General features: G+C 33.7%; 1 protein-coding gene across 2 annotated transcripts; it reads right to left on the bottom strand.

The window, feature by feature from the left end:
* Nucleotides 1-395: 395 nt before the first annotated feature.
* Nucleotides 396-19,274, bottom strand: LOC139495244 (zinc finger protein 569-like). Of its 2 annotated transcripts, none has more exons than XM_071283511.1 (2): nt 19,168-19,274; nt 396-2,588 (listed from the first exon to the last, which is right to left on the bottom strand). In XM_071283511.1, the coding sequence occupies exon 2, from the start codon at nt 2,537-2,539 to the stop codon at nt 1,025-1,027; it is 1,515 nt and encodes a 504-aa protein (XP_071139612.1). In that variant the 5' UTR covers nt 2,540-2,588; nt 19,168-19,274; the 3' UTR covers nt 396-1,024. The 2 variants fall into 2 exon arrangements, with proteins under 2 accessions (XP_071139612.1, XP_071139611.1); XM_071283510.1 differs by having other exon boundaries at nt 19,018-19,272.
* Between the last annotated feature and the right edge of the window lie 6,731 nt (nt 19,275-26,005).

Genomic DNA, 26,005 nt, shown 5'->3' with positions numbered 1-26,005 from the left:
AGACCAAAACACAAAAAGCTTAACACTGACCAATGAACCATGATAATATTAAGGTCAATATCGGATGAGACCTGCTATACAAACCTGTACCCATTACAGTCATTCCATACACCACATATAGTTATACTACAGTTTACAGTATTTGAGAGACAGACCTTGTACATAAAGTTGTCGGTTAGTTTTCTCTCTTAATTGTTCTATATATGTCATTCCGGGGCCTTTCAAGGATGGCTGCGGTATTGACGTTGCTCCCTGTTGAAGGAACATACGATGACCTTCAATAGCTTTTTTATATTTTTGTGTCATTTGGTCATTTGTGAAGAGTAGTCACATTAGCAATCATACCACATATTCTTCTTTTTAAGTTTTATCCCACAAACATTCCCGACATGTCATTGTCATATTACAATTTATTAATGTTTTAATATAATACATGATATAGATAAATTCACAGATGAACTTTCATGGATATGATCCTTAAAACAAAGAAATAACATTCATTTGGTTAACAATATACAATGATATATATGTATACCATGGTATACTAAGTACAATTCAACTTTAACCTTTTCATTATCAATATACAGAAATCACAGTTTAAAGACTATCTTTATGTGTTCTGATTTATCTACGTGTTCTTATACATCTCTATGAGCAATGAGTCATCATTTCAGATATTGTTTGGCCCATAATATAAACCTCACACCAAATGACAGGTATATGTTTCCATTCATATATCAGTTTCCATTATTATACAACACAAATACTTCAGGCCATATTAAATATTAAGGTTTGTTTGCCCAAACGCTACCTACCCAGAAAAAAGCTGCCTACTCAAATTCTTTTATTGTCCTGATTTAAAGATTTTTTTTTTAATCAAATATCATATAAAAGGCATGAAGACTAATAAACATCTGATACTTCAATTTCTTTTTTTGAAAACAAAAGGAAATGCCTACCTATCTACCCACTGTCTCAACCTTTGGGTAGGGTTTGGGCAAACCAAATATTTTTAAGTGTGGCCTCACATATCTACGGGTTTGTTATCTGCTTTATCCTCAGTGTGTATTCTCATGTGTATCCTTAAACTGTCAAGTCGTTTAAACCATTTGCCACATACACCACAGTCGCAAGGTTTATCACTTGTATGTGTTCTCATATGAATCTGTAAACTATTACGATGACTAAACGCTTTCCTACATATATCACAGTCATAAGGTTTAACCCCTGTATGTGTTCTCATGTGAATCTGTAAACTATTATGATAACTAAACGCTTTCCCACATTTATCACAGTCATAAGGTTTATAGCCTGTATGTATTCTCATGTGCATTTGTAAACCAGCAAGCTGAGTAAACCTTTTACCACATACATCACACGCATGAGGTTTATCTCCAGTATGTATTCTCATATGATTTTTCAAACTACCATTCTCACTAAACCTTTTACCACACACATTACATTCATGAGGTTTGTAACCTGTATGTGTTCCTATGTGTCTCTGTAAATGACCAAGCCGACTGAACCTTTTATCACAGAGAACACAGATATGAGGTTTGTCACCTGTATGTGTGTTTACATGGTTCTGTAAATGACCAAGCTGACTGAACCTTTTATCACAGAGAACACACTCATGAGGTTTGTCACCTGTATGTATTGTCATGTGTCTCTGTAAATTACTTTTCTCACTAAATCCTTTACCACATACATCACAGTTATAAGGTTTTTCACCTGTATGTGTTTTTGTATGTCTTTGTAAACTTCTTTGATCAATAAATCCTTTACCACATACACAACAGTCATAAGGTTTGTCACCTGTATGTGTTTTTGCATGTGTTTTTAAATTACCTTGATCAATAAATCCTTTACCACATACATCACAGTCAAAAAGTTTAACACCTGTATGTGTTCTCATGTGTTTCTTTAAACTTCCTTGCTCACTAAATCTTTTACCACATTCATCACATTCATAAGGTGTGTCACCATGATGTATTCTCATGTGTCTTTGTAAATAACGAAGCTGTCTGAATCCTTTATCACATAAATCACACTTATGAGGTTTTTCACTAGTATGTGTTTGCAAGTGTCTCTTTAGGTCATCATTTCGTTTAAATTCTTTAACACATACATCACATTTATAAGGTTTATCACCAGTATGTGTTCTCATGTGTTTCTGTAAGTTATCATTTTCACTAAACCCTTTCCCACAAACATCACATTTATGAGGTTTATCACCAGTATGTGTTCTTACGTGTCTTTTTAAATCACCCCTTTGACTAAATTCTCTAGCACAGACATCACATTTATAAGGTTTTTCACCCGTATGTGTACTCATGTGTCTCTTTAAGTTACCTCTTCGACTAAATGTTTTAGCACAGACATCACATTTATGTTGTGTTTTATCTTCCTGTGTGTTTATGTGTCTCTGTAGAGTACCGTTAAGTGTGACTAAATCCTCTCCTCCCTCTAACATCTTATTCATATTGTGTCCCTGTAGAGTACCATTGGTTGTGACTAAATCCTCTCCTCCCTCTGACATCTTATTGATAATGTTTATCTCCAGTATGTGTGTTCTTGTACAACTCTGTCTGTAAGGAACAAACACATATAAAGACATATAAACCTTTTGATACCTTTCTGCAATTTACCTGGGAGTATAATAGTTCCACAATTTACACATATAATATCATCAGTCAGAGATATAACTCTATAGGGTTATTCTGTCACAGAATAAAAGTTCCTTCATAATATGACATCCAAATGGAAAAATTATTCTAGAATATTATTTCTACAGGAATAAATATTACAGTAGATGTTCCTAACGGAATAAATAGTATAGAATATTTGTTCCGACAGGTACAGGTATTATGACAATGTTTATAATAAAGTTTCCACTGAAACTTCTGTAGGGGTGGAACAAATATACGTTGACAATTCCAGGGAATAACTTGTGCGTGTTATTACAGACACTTTCACCTTAAATTTTCTAAATCTGTAATAACATATGCTTGTTATTTGTAAAATTATTTCATTTATAGTGGGCTCTAGGGAACTCTTGAGACTTTGCGCAGAAACTAAATGCATAGCCTTGATAACTAATTTTTTAATTAAATTTATACATTTTTGATGGACCATGGTAAATCAATGAGTCAGGGCTATTAAGGGATAAACTAAGCTGTGATAACAAGGAATGTAACTTATTATATAAGACACTTGGGAATTACTAAGAAACTTGCACAGAACCTCATTACATACTCTGGTCATTATTTCTTACAATAAATTAAACTACATTGTAATTAAGCATGATGTATGTCTGAGCAAATGCTTTGAAGTGATATAGAGAAGCTGTGATAACACCCTTTAGTTATTTACAGGCATATTTTTTCTGTAATAACATATACATGATATCGGTGTACTATGCAAATTGGCAAACTATGAACTGTTATATCTTTAAATAGTTAAGCATATAGAAACAAGTTGCTTTCTTTAAAAAAAGAAAAGCAATACATGAACCTTAGACCGCTGACTGCCGGGTCATCAATGATCGTTGCTGAATTTGTGTTTACTTTTGAATTGAAATAATTGAATGTGAATAGAAGAAGCCAGTTGAAAGTATATATTTACAGCTTCTATTTGAATAGTTATTTTAAAGCTCGACTTTTTTATTTATAACTTGGGAATGTTCATAATTTTCCCGATTATAACCCTTTGACAAATCCTAATTTCTACTAACCGGATGACTTATATAAATGCAAATTTCACAAACCTATCGCAATATAAATTTATGCACTCAGTTTGTTTTATAATCTGGAATTGTGCATTCATTTTATCTATCATATCTTTAAATTTTGTTTCCTAAATGAATGCCTATAAAATTCTCAACTCGTATTCGAAGCTGTCTTTACTCATGGCAGAAATTGTATGCGGTGAAACCTGTGGCATGCAATTGACTGGGACCTCTTATGAAGAGACTTATTTTGGTCTCATAAAACATCTCAAGGATTTCCTAACTTTTCTTAAATCAATTTAAACATTCTACAGGGAAACTCAGTTTTGCCGAAGAATTTCTTTATTCAGAAGTTTATGAATACACCTTCAAAATAACCAATTTGTATAAAAAGTTATGTAGATATAAACCAGATGCTCCGCAGGGCGCAGCTTTATACGACCGCAGAGGTTGAAACCTGAACGGTTGGGGTAAGTATGGACACAACATTCAAGCTGGATTCAGCTCTAAATTTGGATTGCGATTAAATAGTTGACACAGCATAGGTTTCTGACACAGAATGAATGTGGTCTAATGAACTTAAAATTTTTGTTCTGCCTTTGAGCAATTCAATATGCTGTTGAATATTAATCCTCTCAAAAAAATGTTTGAAAAATTTTATTTTTATTTATGAAATTTCAAATGAGAAAAATTGAACCCCCCCCCTCCCCAATTTTTTTTTCACATCCCCCTATCCTTTATTCCAAAACCGATCTCAATTCAAATTTCTAATGGAGTTTGCAACAATAATCACTCATTTAAATACATCATAAAATATCAAAATGTAAAAAAGTGCTTGTTATCACTGAATGGTAAAGATTGTTTTAATTTATCAGTTGGTAGTAAAAGTGAATATACATTGTATATTGTATAAAACATTGATTTAAGTTGATTCAACTGCTATTCTGGACAAAGAAAGATAACTCCAATTGAAATTTCTTGCTATTGCACAATATTGTGCAATTAGATATTTCTTGATATTGCGCAATACTGTGCAATTGAAAATACTTGCTATTGCACAATACTGTGCAATTAAAGATTTCTTGCTATTGCGCAATACTGTGCAATTGAAAATTTCTTGCTATTGCACAATACTGTGCAATTGAAGATTTCTTGTTATTGCTGAGTACGTTGCAATTGAAAATTTCTTGCTATTGCACAATACTTAATATAATAATTTTAGATCCTGATTTGGACCAACTTGAAAACTGGGCCCATAATCAAAAATCTAAGTACATGTTTGGATTCAGCATATCAAAGAACCCCAAAAATTCAATTTTTGTTTAAATCAAACTAAGTTTAATTTTGGACCCTTTGGACTTTAATGTAGACCAATTTGAAAGCAGGACCAAAAATGAAGAATCTACATACACAGTTAGATTTGGCATATCAAAGAACCCCATTTATTCAATTTTTGATGAAATCAAACAAAGTTTAATTTTTTACCCATTGGGCCCCCAATTCCTAAACTGTGGGGACCATAACTCCAAAATCAATCCCAACCTTCCTTTTATGGTCATAAACCTTGTGTTTAAATTTCATAGATTTCTATTTACTTAACTTATACTTAAGTTATGGTGCGAAATCCAAGAAAAATGCTTATTTGGGCCCCTAATTCCTAAACTGTTGGGACCAAAACTCCAAAATCAATCCCAACCTTCCTTTTATGGTCATAAACCTTGTGTTTAAATTTCATAGATTTCTATTTACTTATACTAAAGTTATTGTGCTAAAACCAAGAAAAATGCTTATTTTGGGCCCCTTTTGGCCCCCAATTTCTAAACGGTTGGGACCAAAACTTCCAAAATCAATCCCAACATTCCTTTTGTGATCATAAACCTTGTGTTTAAATTTCATAGATTTCTATTTACTTAAACTAAAGTTATAGTGCGAAAACAAATGTGTCTTCGGACGACGACGACGACGCCAACGTCATACCAATATATGTTTTGCGGTCGTATAAACAGGGGACGATTGCCTCCCAACAAAAGTCAATAATGTATGATCAATGCGTTACCAGAAATATATCAAGGTTAATGACCCTATCTGTAGCCATGTGAATTATGAAATATTCAAACTGCAATAGTACCAAAACCAAACCAGATGCTCCGCAGGGCATAGCTTTATACGACCGCAGAGGTTGAACCCTGAACGGTTGGGGTAAGTACTCATTTAAATACATCATAAAATATTAAGATGTAAAAAAACTGCTTGTTATCACTGAATGGTAAAGATTATTTTAATTTTTCAGTTGGTAGTAAAAAGTGAACATACATTGTATATTGTATATAACAAAGATTTAAGTTGATTCTGGACAAAGAAATATAACTCCAATTAAAAAAAATTCTTGCTATTGCACAATATTTTGCAATTAGATATTTCTTGCTTACTATTCTGGACAAAGAAAGATAACTCTTATTAAAAAAAATTGCTATTTCACAATATTGTGCAATTAGATATTTCTTGCCATTGTGAAATACTTTGCAATTGAAAAGACTTGCTATTGCACAATACTTTATATAATAATTTTAGATCCTGATTTGGACCAACTTGAAAACTGGGCCCATAATCAAAAATCTAAGTTCATGTTTGGATTCAGCATAACAAAGAACCCCAAGATTTCAATTTTTGTTAAAATCAAACTAAGTTTAATTTTGGACCCTTTGGACTTTAATGTAGACCAATTTGAAAACAGGACCAAAAATGAAGAATCTACATACACAGTTAGATTTGGTATATCAAAGAACCCCATTTATTCAATTTTTTATGAAATCAAACAAAGTTTAATTTTGGACCCCGACTTGGACCAACTTGAAAACTGGGCCAATAATCAAGAATCTAAGTACATTTTTAGATTCAGCATATCAAAGAACCCAACCAATTCATTTTTTGTCAAAATCAAACTCAGTTTAATTTTGGACCCTTTGGACCTTAATGTAGACCAATAAGAAAACGGGACCAAAAGTTAAAAATCTACATACACAGTTAGATTCGGCATATCAAAGAACCCCGATTATTCAATTTTGATGAAATCAAACAAAGTTTAATTTTGGACCCTTTGGGCCCCTTATTCCTAAACTGTTGAGACCAAAACTCCCAAAATCAATACCAACCTTCCTTTTATGGTCATAAACCTTGTGTTTAAATTTCATAGATTTCTATTTACTTATACTAACGTTATGGTGCGAAAACCAAGAAAAATGCTTATTTGGGTCCCTTTTTGGCCCCTAATTCCTAAACTGTTGGGACCTTAACTCCCAAAATCAATACCAACCTTCTTTTTGTGGTCATAAACATTGTGTTTAAATTTCATTGATTTCTATTTCCTAAAACTAAAGTAATTGTGCGAAAACCAAGAATAATGCTTATTTGGGCCCTTTTTTGGCCCCTAATTCCTAAACTTTTGAAACCAAAACTCCCAAAATCAATCCCAACCTTTCTTCTGTGGTCATAAACCTTGTGTCAAAATTTCATAGATTTCTATTACCATAAACTAAAGTTATAGTGCGAAAACCAAGAAAATGCTTATTTGGGTCCCTTTTTGGCCCCTAATTCCTAAACTGTTGGGACCTTAACTCCCAAAATCAATACCAACCTTCCTTTTGTGGTCATAAACCTTGTGTTAAAATTTTATAGATTTCTATTCACTTTTACTAAAGTTAGAGTGCGAAAACTAAAAGTATTCGGACGACGACGACGACGACGCAGACGACGACGCCAACGTGATAGCAGAGGGGGAGGACAGGGGTAAGGGAGACGGGGAGAAAGGGGGTAGGAGAAAGGAGAAGGGGGTGGGAGAAAGGAGAAAGGGGGTAGGAGAAAGGAGAGGAAGGCTGGGAGAAAGGAGAAAAAGTTGGACGGAAAGGAGAAAAAATAAAATATCTCTCCTTTTAAAAAATGATCTAATATTTCAAGAAAAAATATCTCAAAAGGAGATGTTTTATTCTAATGGGAGAAAGGAGAACGGGGATAGGAGAAAGGAGAAGAGGGATGGGAGAAGGGAGAAGGGTACCCCCCTGTCCTCCCCCTCATAGCAATATACGACGAAATTTTTTTCAAATTTTGCGGTCGTATAAGAAGTACCAGAATTAAAATGATGTATGCCAGACACGAGTTAAGTCTACAAAAAAACATCATTGACGATCGAATGAAAAAAGTTAAAAGGCTAAATATATATTAAAAAGTTCAGGAATCTATTCTTAGCTTTTTGTAAAGGTCAAAGTTTATAATAGGACAGTGACTCAAAAAAGAAACAAAAGAGAAACAACTCGAGGTCAGAATTAGTAATGATGACCGTGCTTGAAAGTCAGATGTAAAACTCTTTCTGCCGTGTTCTGAATTTAAATAACGAACACGAAAATAAGCTTTCACGATTGAATTTAATAATATTGCATGAAAATAATCTTTTAGCGTACGAAATAGTAAATAGAAAGCATCTCACTGATACTCAGGAAAAGAATACGCATTTGTGTCATCACATATTTTCGAATTCGAATGTCAAACGGCCTACATTAAATGTTTTGACTCCGGATTCATTGACATTTTATCCGGATTTTTTTAGAACGCAAACCGATAGTGTGCTTTTGAAATGTGATCTATAATGTGAATGAATCTAGACGTGTAGGATAGTTGGTCAACACAATGAATACAAATTTCAGAACCGTTCCATAGTACAAATATGTAGATGCTAAAAGGTTAAACTATTAAAACATACGAACGAAAATTGAGTTAAAATTTTATAATAAACTAACATTCCTGTTAGTATTTTTTTCAAATTCTTTTGAATATATATAATATCTATGAACACGAACGTCAAGTATTTACGGATGGACATTTTATTTATCGATTTTTTAAATTCTAACATTCCACTATGTGAATATATTACTATACAAAATATAAGCAAAGACTTCTAAATCCATACTTAAACAGTATAAAATAATCAACATTATGGTTGTAATTAAATTTTGTTGTGATTATTGTAAACTATTTTTACGGTTGTTGTGAGCTGCAAGGATTTAAAATCATTCTTTATGAATTGAGAACACACAAGTATTTTATTCACGACCGTTTAAAAAAAAAAATATATTTTACTTTCCGTTTAATGGATATATTACAATACAAAAATATAGGTAATAAATAAAAAACCTAAAAACTAAAATGGTATGAAATAATTAACGTAGAAATATAATGATTATTGTTTATAATCAATTTTTTTGTAGGATGTAAGAATTTATTTAGATTCATTTTTTTTGTTTCCTTTACAAATGAATATTCAAAAATGCCAAAGCAGAGTATCTCGTCATATATAAAATACTTCATTTCTTAATTGCAGCTGTGAAAATATTCTGATTTCAATCATTGTTAGTTTCTAAAAGAAAACATAAATACAGTATGTAATTTGTATATATTTCTTTGATACTGATTGATAAGAATATTATCTTTCTGTTTTCCGATCTAATATTAATATTTTAACCAGAATGTTCTCTCCCGTAAGGCTATGATGAAATACACAGCGATTCCCGTGGTTAAATCTTCAAACATAATTAGTTTACATGTTATCAAGACAACAGACAATACAACGTTATAATTGACCCAGATACAAACGGTGTACAGTGGTTGTTTTAAAAACAAATATAATTGCGTCGTCAAGGGCCATCTGTATAATAAATTCTGCCAGTCAAGGCACACCTCCAATTATAGCTGGAGTGACATCCACCACCACGAATATATATATAATTATCACACAAATAATGGTTCCATCCACCGGAATATTATATACACAAATGTCAATTTATACTATACGCAATAGGCAATTTTAAAATCTAAAATTATCTAAATAAGAAGTGATAATTTGGACTGTCTTATGCTGAGTCACTTACATAACACTTTAATTATATACAATTATATATAACTAACTAATAGTCTTAAACTTTCCTCCTCTTTTTGAGTTGTTTAGTATCCAGACCGAGAAGTCTATATCTTGTTGTATGGAGTAGGTGTAACATTTTCCTACATTGAGGTTCAAGAATTTTTGATATATTATCAAATATTTGATCACTGTTATTTTTGCAATAGTTGTAAGGATCACAAATCAATCGGAGTAGTTCAATGTTATTGAGTCTGTTGCTCTCAGAGAAAATTCTACCAGCAGTTCTCACTATTTTTTCCAATATGGGTTTTCTTACAGCATCTAGAGTTACACAAGTAAGCAGGAAATGGGATAATGTTTCTTCTCCATTTTTGCATAATTGACATGTTGGGTCCACTGCATTAGAGTTATATTTGGCTCTTTGTGATTGTAGGATGTATACCCCTGTTGCAATTTTCACTCGTGGTGGCAATTTTTGTATTATTTTTGGGTCAGAAGTAGATATACTGATCAACGGATGACAATGACCAAGGCTGTATATTGGAGATAAATATTGTAGGCTATTGAAATGTTCTTTCTCATCCAAGATCTTTCTATGCCAGTATGTTTTAATTTTATTCACCATGCTTCTTTTCCATGTTTCTTTTGTTGTTATTGTATCCAAAAATTCTACTGGGTCTGTTAGTTGATATTTAAAACAAATTTTCTTTGCATCTATGAACCAACTGTTGCTTTTGCACGATTTAATTTTCAATTGACGGTTTGCTATTTTCCATTCAACAGTTGATTTGTCAGAACATAGAATATTTCCAAGTAAAGTTATAATTTTTATATCAATTTCAGCATTTATGGGTAGTAATCCAGATAATAAATATATAGCCGGGTCTGCAGTTGATATTGGTAAAGATAATATTTGCTTTATCGTTTTCTTGTAGAAAGATTGTAATATTTTCAAAGATTTGCTGTTGGTCATTACAACATCTAGTCCATATAGTAGGATAGGCATAACATATGTTCTGAAGGTGGATATAGATGTGGATGGGTCTAGTCCATTTTCTCCATGCAAGCCACTTGCCATTAAACTGTATAAAGCTCTTCTTGCCTTCTTAATGTTTTCCTCCGCAGTTACTAGTTGTGTGTTACAGTTCGATCTTTGTATCCCAACATGTGTGGTTTTATCAACTGTAGGCATTTCCCTATCATCCATAAGAAGTGTCATATCATTATGGGCATTGGTGTTGGTTTGGATAGGCAGTACAACGCTTTTAGTAGGTTGTATTATATATGACTCTCTTTTGCTGTAATCGTTAGCTATGTTGACTAGTATTTGTGCTTCAAACTGAGAATTACTAGTTATGGTAAGATCATCAGCACAAGTAGGCGCACTACAGTTGATCGTTCCAATATGTCCTCCAAACCCAGTGTTACATATTTCGTTTAATAGATCGTTTACATAAACTTTGTAAAGGTCGGCACTAAGAGTACCTCCTTGTCGGACACCTTGTTCAATATTAAATGCATTTGATTGTTCACCGTTCAATTTGACACTGGATCTTGCATTTTTATATAGATCATCAATCATGAGTATTTCTTGCGGTGTGAGTCCCATGTGAAATAATTTGCGTATAAGGCTCGAATGTTTTACTACGTCAAAGGCCGACTTAGCATCTAGCATAACAAATATTGTTTCTTTTTTCAGATCTTTGTTCTCTCGTTGAAATTCCTCCATAATTAAAGAGCAATATAAAGGAGATGCATTCTTGGTAAAGCCTCGCTGGAGTGGATTTTGTATACATATAATTTTGGGATTGATGCGAAATTTAAGTACTGTTTCTATGATCTTTGATAGAGTTGGAGTTATTGTGATGCCTCTATAGTTTTTTGCGTCATTCTTGTTGCCTTTATTTTTGAAGACTGGTGTTAATATTCCAAATTTGATAATATCGGGTATAAAGCAGAATTCAAAAGAACTGTTTAGTAGAGTTTGTAAATATGAGGCAAGTATTTCTCCACCATGAATTAAATTTTCAGCAGTGACTCCATAGGTATCCGGGGATTTGTTTCGATTAAGACTTTTAATGGCATTCATGATCTCTTGCTTCTCTACTGGAATATGCCTGAAGTCATGTTTGCATATATCTATGATAGTAGCATATTCATTGTCTACCTGCTCAATATATGCTTGGTCGAATTGACTGTTATCACTTTGTTTAGCAAGATTTGCAAAGTGTTCTCTAAAACCCTCCAATATTCCTCCTTCTGTATTATATTTTTGTCCGTTTACATTTAGCTCATCAATATGCATTCCAAATCTTCCTCTTTGACGTCGGATAAGTTTGAAAAATAAATTGGAGTTGTTACTTTTGGCATTAATCAGTTCGCTTTTCCTTTCTAGCTGTTGTTTTGCTAGTGTTAGTCGGCATTCTTTTCTAAGGTTACAGGTTGTTACTTTCTTCTTCTGTAACCACTGATTATTGGGATCATTAGGTCGGTTGTTCTGTTTCCAATTATAGTATGCATTCTTCTTGTCAGTTATTGCTTGACGAATTTCTGGTGTCATAACTTGTAGTTTTGGTTTCTTCTTCCTTATTTGTTTGGATGGTCCTGAGGTAGATGCCGCCTTGGCTAGTAGCTGATTTAAGTCTATATAAGCATGTTCAATATCCTGTATAGATTGGAGGTTTTTGTTCAGTTCTAATATGCCATTTTCTATTGTTGAGTTATATTTCTCAATATCTACTTTGTCCCAGTTGATTTTCGGAGTCGAACATATCCTTTTGTTAGATTTATTGTGTATACAATATTCATATTTAATTCTTGCTACGATGGGGTAGTGGTCTGAAATGTTTCCAGGTATGTTTTCAAGCTTGATGATTTTAACAATACTCCTGCTGAAATTTTCGCTATATAAGAAGAAGTCAATGCAAGTTGAGTCGCAGCCATTTGGGTGTATAAAAGTTGGACCTAGGTCTTTAGTTAAAAGATTATGTTCTTTCATAAATTCCTGAAGATGTTTTGATCTTTTACTATTGGAAAATTGGCTTGCATTTTCATTTAAATCTCCTCCTAGCAGTATGTTGTGAGTATCTTTAAATTTTGAATATATTTCGTGCAGTAGATCTATACACTCCTGAAATTCTTCAATACTGTCTGATGACCCCTTACAAGGCAGATATACTGATATGATTAAAAGTGGTTCAGCACCACTGAATTCAATACATTGTATACGTTCGTTCCCATCTGGAAGTTGTGTTATATAGCTATCAAGTTGTTTTTTCCACATGATTGCTACACCTCCGTGACCTCTAGGCATATGCGTTGGTGGAATTGGATCTTTTGAGTCAACAGCTTTACCAATTCCAATATATTCTTGGTTCAATTCATTAAGCATATCCATTTGACAACTGAATAACCATGTTTCCTGTAGCAAACATATATCCGCAATTTTATTAACATCATTAAATAATAGTCCACAAGTATTTACATTTTTACAGTTAAAAGATAAAACATTCAGGCACTGTCTACTATTTACATCTATATTTTCATCTTTGCTACTTTTAGTTTTAGTCAAAATGGCGGCTGTCTGAGGCTTTTTTGGTATAAAAAATGTTCTGAATTTGTTTTCTGATTTTTGCTATGATCACTGTAATAAATAGGTTGTCCCTCGGTAAGTGTAGTATCGCACTTGTTTAATCCTGTAAAGCTATACTGTGCAGTTTCTGAATGACGGGTTGTATGTATATTATGGTCATGTGGAAAGATCTGAGTTGTTTTGGGTTTGTGCTTGTTGATTCTTTCATTCTGTTGTTGTGATTGGTTCCTTTCTATATCAATATTTCCTGTTTCTTGTTGTAATTGCACAGTTATAAGATTGCTATTGTTGCTATATTGATATTCATTACAATCAGGATAGTAGTGATGGTTGTATGACCAGTTATCATGTTGGTAATAGGGATAATGGTAATTCTGCTGTTGACTACTATAGTAAATGTCTTGTTGACTATGAGCTGGAGTAGAGGGATAGCCTTGATATCCATAGTTGTATGCTTCAGCAGGAGTATTGTTTACATTTTCCTCTAGTCTAATAAGATGATCTATTTCTTTGTCTACTTTCCTTAATATATATCCTGAGACTTTTTCCTTTATAGCATTGGCTAGACTATTGTTGTTGCTTCTCGTAGAATTTGAGCTTGACCTATCACTCTCCCGTGTTTCATTGTTACTGTTCATTGTGTTGTCCTCATTGTTGATCTTGTGGTATAGGGACTTAACTGTTTTTTCAAGCTCATTATTTCTAGGTTCAAGTTTATGTAACATGTCGTATAGCCTTGTTTTGTCTTTGGATTGATCATTTACAACAGCTTCTTTTAAACGTAGTTGTTCCTCTCGTTTTTTCAGTTTAAGTTCTTGTTGCTTTAGTTCTTTTTGCTTATTTTGTTGTTCTTGTTCTTTCTCTGATATGATTATTTGTGGTGTGTTATTCACTTTATCACATGCTGTTGGTGTTGTATGTTGTATACCATTGCATAGGTTCTTTTTGCCTGCCATAGAGGTAGTTGTGTCAACATGACTTACATCTGTTTGGTGGTCAGTTACTTGGTTGATCGTAGTTTCATTTTCTACTTGTGTTTGTGTTTGGTTCTCACTTAGAATTCGTTGTTCTTCTATTGCATGGCAGCTGTAACATTGATCAGAGTTTATGTTGAAGCATTTGTTATGAGAGATGTGATTGCATGTTGGACAAGCTTGTTTGTCATTAGTCATTACATCATTGCACACTAGACAGTTTTCATCATCTATTGTCTCCTCTCTTAATAAGGCTTCAGCAGCTGTGATAGCATATGGTACAGTAATAGGCTGCTTGCTACATGTTTTACAACAATAGTCAATATGTGGTAGGTTTTGAATTTCTGTGAGTGATAATTTTTCACAAGAGTAATGTACCCAGTGGCCATTTATACACTGTACTGCCCTAGTCTTGCAGTTACGATTACATTTTAAGCATCTAACAGAGTTTGAGTCCACAGAAGTTGTATTATTAGCCTCTACATTGCTTATGATATGTTCAAGCTTATCTGCTAGTATTTTATTGAGGTTGTCTTTGTCTATTTTTAAACCATTTAGATTTGTATTCCTCATAATTGCATGGATCTTTACGAGGTCTTTATGGATAAAATTATTTGTCTTTTTGCCATTGACTAACATGGAGCATCTAGTTGTATATAAATTGATTGTATAGCCTCCATTAATGCTATCTTTAACCATAAATGTATATTGTACTATGTTGCCACCTTTATCTTTGCTTATATCAGTGCGAACATTTGACATGTCATTGTAAAGTGTCTTGCAAGCAAATAGAAGAAGCTCAAATGAAATTGCGTCAAGCTCAGCGGTCAGACCACCACCCGTTATTTCATAAGATATTTCTGTGCGTTTTGTAGCATCAAGTTTCTTTTTCAAAGCTTTTTCAATATTCAAGCTATAGCATTTTGTGATGGTGTCAGAGTCATGTATGTGATCAATAACTTTGTTACTAGAGTTTGTATCAGGAGTTTTTGTAGTTAGTGCCATATTAACTGTTTTTATATGTGTTCAGATACAGCTAGCTTGGAGTTCCCATGCAGACTGTACTGAAACACTATCGGCAGTTATTTAGTTGCTATTCTTAATAACTCCACTGTTTATGACCAGCAGTCAGTTTTGATTCTCTCGGAGATTTCACGTAGCCAGACTAATGCCAAGTTTTGTTTTGGATGGATTCCGTCACTGTATAGCGAATAGTTGAAGTAATGGACTGTTTCGGTACGAGAGCGAGTTCGACGTTTCGAGGAAACCTTCAGATGAATAGAGAAGTTAGGCGAGCTTGTATTGAGTTGGGTGTTCAATTGTCTAATATGGCCATTAAGCACAAATATTTGGCGTTCAAGTTCTTTATCTAAGGTTTTATATTCCTGGTTTAAATTGTCATCTGTTGATTTATTATATCCTTTTATAGAGTATACTGGTACTTCTAAAAATGTTAATTTTGAGCTAGGATATTGATTTAACAGTTCAATAAATTTGTTAAGGTATTGCACAATGTAATCAACTGTTTGATCTCCTTGACTGTTCAGTGTTATCTTTTTCTTGCATTTAGTGGTTAGATTGCAGGTGCCTAGCCAAATATAGATGTGAATTTTTCCAATATTTTTAATTCTACTATGAATGTTATTGTTAAGCCAACTGTAACTGTCTTGGACTTTGGAGCCACTCTTACACCACCATTTTATATGTCTATCTACTGGATTGGTGATTTGATTCCTTAAACAAAATCCTTTGCTATCTGATAATATTACAGGTGTGTAATTTAAACTATCATTAACAGGTGCAACAGGTCTCTGAAGATACTTGACTAATTTTGTCTCGGACATATATATTTTACAGGATGAAGCCTTGTAATTACGATGAGATTTAATGACTAGAACTAGATGTTAGGATTAGAATGTTTAAATATATAAATATATATTTCAGCTATCTATACGTGCACAGCTATATAGTGTTGTATGGATGAAGCGGTGTACCATATATGCATGAAGCGAGAAAAAAGCAATGTTATTATTACTGCAGACAGAAAATGTTATTATTTGCTATTCAGTCACACGCTATGAATGATAATATGAATGAAGCGTAGATGGATGGGTATGTTTGGGACTCAGCATAAGACAATCAAAATGTTTTTCAAAATATGGCGGCCATTTTTTTCATTGGTCGGACGCCATGCTTGTTGGCAGAGATACAAAGTTTATCAATTTAAAACCATAAAATTTCGCACTAAAAGTTAATAAATGGTTTAAAAAGTCAATTGGTCACATAGAATGCTGTGGCATTTAAAAGTTCCTGATAAAATACAATGTTTCTATAAAATGTTATCCCGCCACCAAAAGTACGTCTTCACACTTCAAATATCGATATAATTCCATATCAAAGACGTAGATAACAACCTGTATAAATTACCGATAACTTTCGAGACGTTCCGAGAATTTTATTCTGACTTCCGGCCGAGAGATATCGAGTGGCCTATAGACACATCCAAAACTCACCAATATATAAGCATGAACCCCTCAGGGGATTCATGCAAAAAGTAATTCAATAGAACTTTTATACATTTTAACTAAACTAACGATCTATATTGTCCCTTTGACACATGTAACATATGTTATCACAGTTCTTTGTTTTTTAAGTCCACAATAACAAATGTAAGTTATTTTCCTGTAATAACCATATAGAGTTATATCCCTGACTGATCATTGCTCATGCATATCATGTTATAATCATATCTATTTTGATATTGAATTCTCTCTTTGAAATAATAAATAATACATTTGTATGTTTGAGCAAGAATTTTTATAGCATGTACACGCATAGTGTCACTATACAAATCTTTGGTTTAAGTGATCATAATTCTGAATCCATAACTATATATACAATATATGTAAAGAAACATACATTTTTCATAATCTTACTACCTCAGTGATGGATACCTCACATTTTCTTTATTCATATAAAGGACAAGAATGCTGATACATGCAGAGCTCCAGATAAGCTGCATATTTGCGGGATCACACAATAAAACTAATTCAAAACCCAATGCAATAGACAACTTTCGAGTTCGATGCATTTCCGTCAAAAACTCTGGTTTAAGTGAACGCCATTTGTGAGTTTAGGGGCATCGTCACTTCCGTTCCAATGTTGAACGAGTGGTTGGCAAACTATAATTATATTTTGTACGAATTATTTGGCAAATTGAATTCTCAAAATTGATAATCAGCACTGCTGTCATTAGGGAATTGTCATTAAGTACATACAGAACAACAACTATTTCTAGTTATTCCTGCACAATGACGATCACTTAGACGCTTGATGAGCGTTAATAGTGCAGAGATACAGGTGACCCCCTCTATTTTGTAAATGACACCATAAAGGCACGTATAATTGACGAGTTTTTTCCGGTGACTGATAACTCGGAAGTGGTCTATTGCCCATTGCAGAGTTCTAAAACCCAATTCATGCAAAGACAAACCCAATTATTTGTCAAAAATATGAGTTGTTAACGCTTTTAGTTGCTATTGTGTAGGTTATTTGCCCCTATCTATTACCTAGTCGTTGCATAAATCTATTTTTGTAATATTAAAAAATCAGATATGTCCTTTCCTTCTGAAAATAGATTGTTGAAAGGGTCCCAGTTGCAATGTTTTTTCTTAAAGGTACGGAGAGGAAAACATTTCGATCTTCACTGTCTTTATCCAATTAGCGTTAGCCATGTCGTCATAATTTTTTTTGTACTTCTCGGGACTTAATATAACTCTTAGCAATGAATTAAAACGAAATGAAGTCAGCATAGGAATCCAAAAGTTCTAATAAGGGACAAGTAAATACAGATTTATGTAAATAAAATTAGACAAAACCTTATTTTTAGTTCAAGAGTATGTATCCATGATAGTATATATTTCATTTTAGTTGATGAGTGAACACACACATTCAATATCGATTCGTGTTATAGCTTGAGGGGTGACTTGGAATTAATAATGCAATTGAAAAACTATTTCACTCAATTGAATAAAAAATGGAGGAGTTAAAACCCCAATTTGTTAATTCTAATCTGGAGCTCTGTGCATGTTAATGTCAACATTATTTACCGGGCTCAAGACTCAGTGTTGACATGACTGAAGGCATTCTTCAACCTTAGTAAAATAATTATAACGTCTGGCTGGGTTATTTTTTTCTGAGAAGCTGTCATAGAAAAAAAAATAAAGTACACCTTTTCAGACGTCATAAATTAGTTGGATTTAATAATTAGCGTGATTATTCTATAGTAATCAAGATTATAGGTCAAAGAAATCCAAATAATTATGATTATGATGCTGTCCCAGAAAAAACAATGAAAATAGTCTTGCTGTCAACACCCCCCCCCCCCCCCCCCCCCCCCCCCCAAAAAAATGAATAAAATAAAATACGCTTGCCAGACGTCATAATTCAAATTATTTGGACTACTTGACCTTTGATAAATCATGATAATCATGATGATAATTGTTAAATTTTCAGGCATTGTACATTGTTGTGACTTGGATGGAAAGTTGTGATGTCTCATTGGAACATACATGTATGTCATATATTCTTATATACAGTAAATAAACTATTGGTTTCAGTGGCGGATCCAGGGGGAGAGTTTGGGGATTGGAACTCCCCCTTTTTTGGACAATCAGTGCATTTGAATGGGGTTTAGTAAGCCCCCCCTTTTCTCCCTTTCTTGTCTTGGGTTGGGAATCTCCCTTTTTAAAATGGCTGAATCCGCCCCTGGGTTTTATAATTTTGCAATCATAACCAGTAAAATATAAATACATACATGTATTTGTTTATCTCTGTCATAACACAACAGTTGAACGTTTTAATTATTTACGATCATAATTTAACCGTCTCAAAATAGCAAATATAAGTATGTACGAGTGAGTACTATCTTGTTTGGCTTTCACGTTATAAACATCATCAAGTCTACCTATATGTTATTCACTCTGGTTTGTAAAATATAACATAATCATTGTCTTCCCATCTTTGTTTACTTTTTCTTTCCAGGGATAATATAGGTGGAGGAAAAGAAACCAACGTTATCTTTCCAGATCCCCTACCTAAATTATCTGAAAGTTTCTCCTATGTCAGGCGAACCACAATTACGGTGAAGATATTATAATGATTCGATACAAAACAAATGCGTGCATTATTTATTTATCAAGGACTTATGTAATATAGGGTAGTAAGATTTTTATGACTAGACATCATAAAATGGCATTATGCATTTAATTCTACTAACGTAAGGGTACCCAAATTGCACCGAGTACCCAAATTGCACCTATTTAGAAAAAATAGCAATGGTACTAATCTTACAAGATTTCCTAGAGACTAAACAATTTGTATTTTTATGATTTGATACTATATATGCACGTCTTTCAACATACATAAGTAAACATATTTAGATATACACCAAACGTTCACAGTATTTATCAACAGGTGGACTGTTTACCGAAAAAGCAAAATGTACGAAAACGTCACCATGCGACGTCATCAAAACGTCATCTTTTTAAAATTAGCAAATACAATATATTATCAGTACCCATTTCGTAAAATATGAAGAGTAAGCATAAACTTATATCTAATTGTTCAAAATATTTAAAAAAAATTAAACAAAAGCTCGGTTATTAGACTTTTAAAGATGTGAATTTAAGCATGGATGCAATTTGGGTACTCCTCATTACAGAATCATTAGTAGTTTGGAGGTTGATTCAAACCCATTTTTTTATGACTCAATTTGGATTAAAAATTAAATTGGTGTACCTATACAATAAAGAAGGATAGGGCTACAAAATAAACACAGTATGGACATTTTTTTCTTGATAATAAAAAAACGTAGGTGAAAAAACTGTCAAAATAGGTGCAATTTGGGTACCGTCACGTTACCTATAGATATAGCCCAGCAAGCATTAAATTATGTGGATTAAATTATAATAGCACAAGTATTAAATGGCTTCTTTTTTTTTAATATAAGACATTTAAACCAGCATGTGTCCACATGTCTCTCTGCATAGGCGGATCAAGGGGGGCCTAGGCCCCTCCCTTTTGTGAAAAAAAATTTCGTTGATTATGAATTCTTTTATATGGATTCACTGAAACATGACTGGAGCGCCCCCTTTTAGGTCAGTCAGTACGCCCACCCCCCCTTTTAGGAAAATTTCTGGATCCGCCATTGCTCTGTGAGTTAAACCTCTTACATCCAGTTATATTTAGTCATATATAGTCAAGGATTTGTATAGTAGGAATAAGTGAATAATCCCGTGACATGATATAAAAACCATGACTATTATTTTTTCAAGGACTAGCCAAATCATTAGAATGCAAGGCAAAACGTAGTAATAATGAAAACACTGAGAAGAATTAAAGCTCCCGAGAAATACAGTTCAAACTTTATTAGAACATGTTAAAGTAGCACATCAAAAGTTTTAAACTATATATCACAACTTATTGGTAGTAGACGAATAGGGTGAGAGAAAAACACCTAAACAAAAATTGTACTAAAATAAGCTTATTTTTAGGGAGGGTAATTGGAATGTGTTTTAACGTATTGCTACTATCATTACATTGTGGAGAAACCTTTCTTTGGTGTTTCTCACGGATGCAATACATAAGAAATGTCTTTGAAACCCTTACTTCCGGTAATATTCAAAATGGCGGACATAGAAATATAAATTACTTATTTTAATATTCAACTTTTTTTCAAAATGTAAAGAAAATGTTATTTTTTTGGTGCTGGTCATAAAATTTCTGGCGTTAAGTAATCATCAAAACCACTAGTCTAATTCTATTCTGTTGTAAATTTTTAAATTCAAATTTAACACTTCCAGAAAAACAAACAAAAACAATATGGCGATAATTTCAAGATGAGTCCTCAATCCATATCTTCAAATGTAGAGTATGGATAGATTTCTTAAAATAAAATAAAATCACTATAGAACTGAAACATCTTTTAAATTACTACTATTCGACCAAAAATACATGTTTATTCACGGTCACCACCTTCACATGTACACAAGGCGGTGCACGGGAGACCCGATTTTCCACATTAATAACGACCGCGGCATTCTTTCTTACATCCACAATGTACAAGCTTCTAAAAAAATGATGAGGCCTCAAAAAGAGATTTTTTAAAAGGGATCATCTTTGTCCCGTCGCCATCCCTTAGCGCCTGGACTGGGTAGCACAAGAGCCCATTCCCACTCGTCACCCGAAACACCTGCCTTAGTATATTGCACGTTTAACATGCTGGAAAAGACTAGACCAAGTTGAGGGAATAGCCCCAATTAGCCTTCCCTTTTGCGCAAATATATATTTTCTTGCTTCGTTAACCATGGTATTTAAGTTATGCTATTAAGTTTGTGCGATCTTACAGTAAAACCACGGTCATTTATGTAGATCAATCATCATTCTTTATGTTAAAGTCACATCTTCAAAATGATTGTAACAACTGGCGTGGCATTACACTACTTTCCATTCCAAGTAAGATTATGGCAAAAATCATAATAACACGAATTGCAAACTCCATTGATGATCTATTGCGAAAAGAACAAGCAGGTTTTCGCCCGAGGAGAGGTTGCATCGACCAAATATTTACAGAAAGACAAATTATGGAACAATGCACAGAATGGCAACGGCAGCTATATATATAAACTTTGTTGACCTCGAGAAAGCATTTGACAGCATCCACAGGGAAAGTCTTTGGAAAATATTGCGATCATATGGCATTCCACTACATCTTATTGACCTCAAAAAAACATTCTACAAGAGATTTCGGTGCAGGGTTGGATACAGTAATATACTTCCAAGTAAATCATTATAGTCATTGACTGGATAATGAGACAAACCAGCTAATACACCAAGAGGCATAAGATGGGAGCACTTTCACCACTTTGGAAGACCTACGATTTTGCGGATGACTTATACTAAAATGCAGTGAAGTTTAGCATTTGATAGTTCATTGATAACATTCTGGCGTATCATAAACAAACAAATTGTGTTCTTGTGTTCTATTTTCGAAGGTTTGAATTGACCAATGGAAACGATCGTTCCTTAGAGAGTTAGTCTAATAAAGTTTGTTTGACTGATTACGTCACACTACCTTTCGCTAAGCTTAGCTGCATATGAGTGTAGCATTAATGTCTCAACATATTCAAGATAAGACCTCAGAGCTAGAAAAATATTCAGGACAGATGGGGCTGATAATCAAGGTAAAGAAAACTGAAGTCATGACACTTAATGTAAACAACCCAGGGTCAGTATTGCTGGATAAAAACCTTACCACACGTTGATACCTTCACAGAATTCACATACCTTGGCAGCACTGTTACTACCAATGGCGGCGCAAAATGTGACCACAAGTGAAGACTATCAAAGACAAGGTCAGCTCTTTGCAACCTGCAGGCTGTATGGAGATCTGGTCAATATATCATCCGGACCAAACTCAAACTTTACAGCAGCTGTGTCTTGCCTGCATAGGAACCAATTCCAACAAACATTTAATTTTAATATCACACGTTTATATGTTTTGAATGAGCACCATATTTAATGACTGAATTAAAACTTGCGTGATGGGTCTTAGGCCCCTTGCATTTCAACGATGTAGACGAAGGTGAGGTCATGGACAAATAAAAGATGAAAACTTCGCAAGATAAGGCATCTTCAAAGTCAGGAACCTGATGTGCAGTGCCGTGGTTCATAATTGTTTTCTAAATTGAACTTCTAGAATTTTGGTATTGTGGCTCCTTTATTTAGCACGCCCTCAATGGAATCAAGAACAGGGTAATGTAATGTGCTGTCTTGTGTGTTTAATATTTGATTTTATGAAACTGTCATGATGATTTATTTGTCTAGATTGTATGGAACACAAATAGTGTGCATAAGACAGTTTTGGCGTTCTATAATTGTAATGTGTATGTAATAATTTGTAATTATTCCATTGAATCTGTAATGCCGGAATAAAACCACGACTCCATGGCTCCGTTGCTTTCTATGAACAAGAGTGCATATGCTGAAATGTCTCGCCTTCTTTACTAATCATTGCTATTATGTTGATAGTCCTAAGTATAAAGCTTTATTACAACTGTCACATAAACTTAACATTAACCAAGATAACTAAAAGACCGATGAACCATAAAAATGAGATCAAGGTCAGATGAAACATCATGACATGTCAGGCAGATTATAATTATTTTTTTTTTAAACCGGTTTTCTTCTAAAGTGAATATTGATTGGTTAAATATTTCTCAGTGATGTCCTGCCATGGCTTTGTTTGAAATTGTTTGTTAGCTTTTTGGTCATGAATGTTTGTCTCTAATATTTAATTAACTGTGCATTTGTATTCAGATATCGCAGATCAAATTTATTTGTTCATCGTGTAATCATACGTGTTTTGATTGAGTTAAGTCTGCCAATTGATATTTTATCGTGTGTTTTTCTATGTTGTGATGTTATGCTATTGTTTCAGAAAAAGGGAGAAGGTTTGGATCCATTAAAACGTTTAATCCCGCTGCAAATGTTGCACCTGTCCTAAGCCAGGAATCTGATGTACAGTAGTTGTCGTTTGTTTATGTAATATATACGTGTTTCTCGTTTTGTTTATATAGATTAGACCGTTGGTTTTCCCGTTTGAATGGTTTTACACTAGTAATTTTGGGCCCTTTATAGCTTGTTGTTCGGATTGAACCAAGGCTCCGTGTTGAAGGCCGTACTTTAACCTATAATGGTTTACTTTTTAAATTGTTATTTGGATTGAGAGTTGTCTCATTGGCACTCACACCACATCTTCCTATATCTATGTACGGTAACAAGTCAATGCTTCCATAAAACAAATACAGATGACCTATTACTTATAGTTTAAAAAATAGACCAAAACACAAAAACTTAACTGGAATGAACTGTGAAAATGAGGGTAAGGTCAAATAAAACCTGCGCGACTGACATATATATCATGAAACATTTCCATACACCAAACATAGGTGACCGATGGCATATATAGTATTAGATTAAAAGACCAAAACTAAAAAACTTAACTTTGACCACTAAACGATGAAAATGTGGTCAAGGTCAGATGACATCTGACCGCTAGACATGTACACCTTACAATCATTCTTTACAACAAATATAGTAGTCCTATTGCATAAAGTATGAGAAATAAAGACCTAAACACAACCAGGTGCTTCACAGGGCGCAGCTTTATACGACCGCAGAGGTTGAACCCTAAATAGTTGGAGCAAGCATGGACACAACATTCAAGCTTGATACAGCTCTGAATTTAGATTGTGATCCAATTTTTGACATAATATGCGTTTCTTACATGAATCAAATGTCAAGATCTTACAAATCTATTGCACAATATTATGCAATTTGAATTAACGATTTCTTCTTCAAACTTTTCAAACATTTGAAAATTTGGGGAGGGGAAAAAATTGAAAACTTCTATCACTCCCTGTTTTGCAATTAGTACAAAACATGACATTTCTTTATACATAATTTACAAGTAGTGTAAGGGAGGTAAATCGGAACATACCCAACATTGTATGTTAAATGTTTTTGAATTACCTCCCTTACACTGCTTTAAAATTATTTGAATTGTCCATTGACCAGAAAAACCTAGTTTTTTCCCCTTTGTTACCCCCAATTCCAATATATTTTGAGTCATAACCCCCAAAGTCAATACTTACTATTCCTATGGTATGGAAACTTGTGGTATAATATCAGAGAGACTCATGAACTAAAACAAAAGTTATTGTTTGAAAACTACAAAAATGCAGATTTTTGGCCCCCTTTTTTGCCCCTTATTCCAAAACTATTGGGAATATAACTCCCAAAATCAATCCCAACCTTCCTTTAGTAGTATTGAACCTTTTGGCAAGAATTAATAAAGATCCATTCACTTAAACTAAAGTTATTGTCCGGAAACTAAATGTGTCTTCGGACGACGACGACGACGCAGACGACGACATGATAGCATTATTCGATGCAAACATTTTTTTGCGGTCGTATAAGAACTTAACTATAACAACTGAACCATGAAAATGAGTTTACAGTCACCCCGTACACCACATATAGTTATCCTAGAGCTTACAGTCATCCCGTACACCACATATAGTTATCATTCAGCTTACAGTCATCCCGTACACCACATGTAGTTATCCTACAGCTTACAGTCATCCCGTACACCATATATAGTTATCCTACAGCTTACAGTCATCCCGTACACCACATATAGTTATCCTACAGCTTACAGTCATCCCGTACACCACATATAGTTATCCTACAGCTTACAGTCATCCCGTACACTATATATAGTTATCCGACAGCTTACAGTCATCCCGTACACCACATATGGTTATCCTACAGCTTACAGTCATTACAGTATTTGAAAAACGGAGGATGTAAATAAATTTGGCCGTAAGTTTTCTCTCTGAATTGTTTTAAACATTTCATTTAGAGGCCTTTTATAGCTGACTTTGTGGTATGGGCTTTGCTGTGTGTTGAAGGCTGTGTGGTGACCTATGATAATTTCTTTATGTCTGTGTCATTTGGTCTCTTGTGGAGAGTAGTCACATTTGCAATCATACCACGTCATATTTTAATTTTTATCTCACAAACATTCCCGATATGTCATTGTCATATCACAACTAATGTTTCAACATAGTTTAATACCCTGATGAACTCTCATACATTCATGACATTGTCATATCACAATTAATGTTTCAACATAATTTAATACCCTGATGAACTCTCATACATTCATGACTGTCATTACC

Source organism: Mytilus edulis, chromosome 11, assembly GCF_963676685.1.
Source record: "Mytilus edulis chromosome 11, xbMytEdul2.2, whole genome shotgun sequence".
NCBI classification, from domain to species: Eukaryota; Metazoa; Mollusca; class Bivalvia; order Mytilida; family Mytilidae; genus Mytilus; species Mytilus edulis.
This window is presented reverse-complemented; position numbering and strand designations above follow the sequence as displayed.

Bases quoted from the DNA above. Each gene is read 5' to 3' on its own strand.
- LOC139495244 (XM_071283510.1), bottom strand. From the start codon at position 19,040: ATGACAGAGATAAACAAATACAT. The intron at 2,589-19,017 runs GTATGTATTTAT...TGTTCCTTACAG, and splicing joins ACAGAGATAAACAAATACAT to ACAGAGTTGTACAAGAACAC.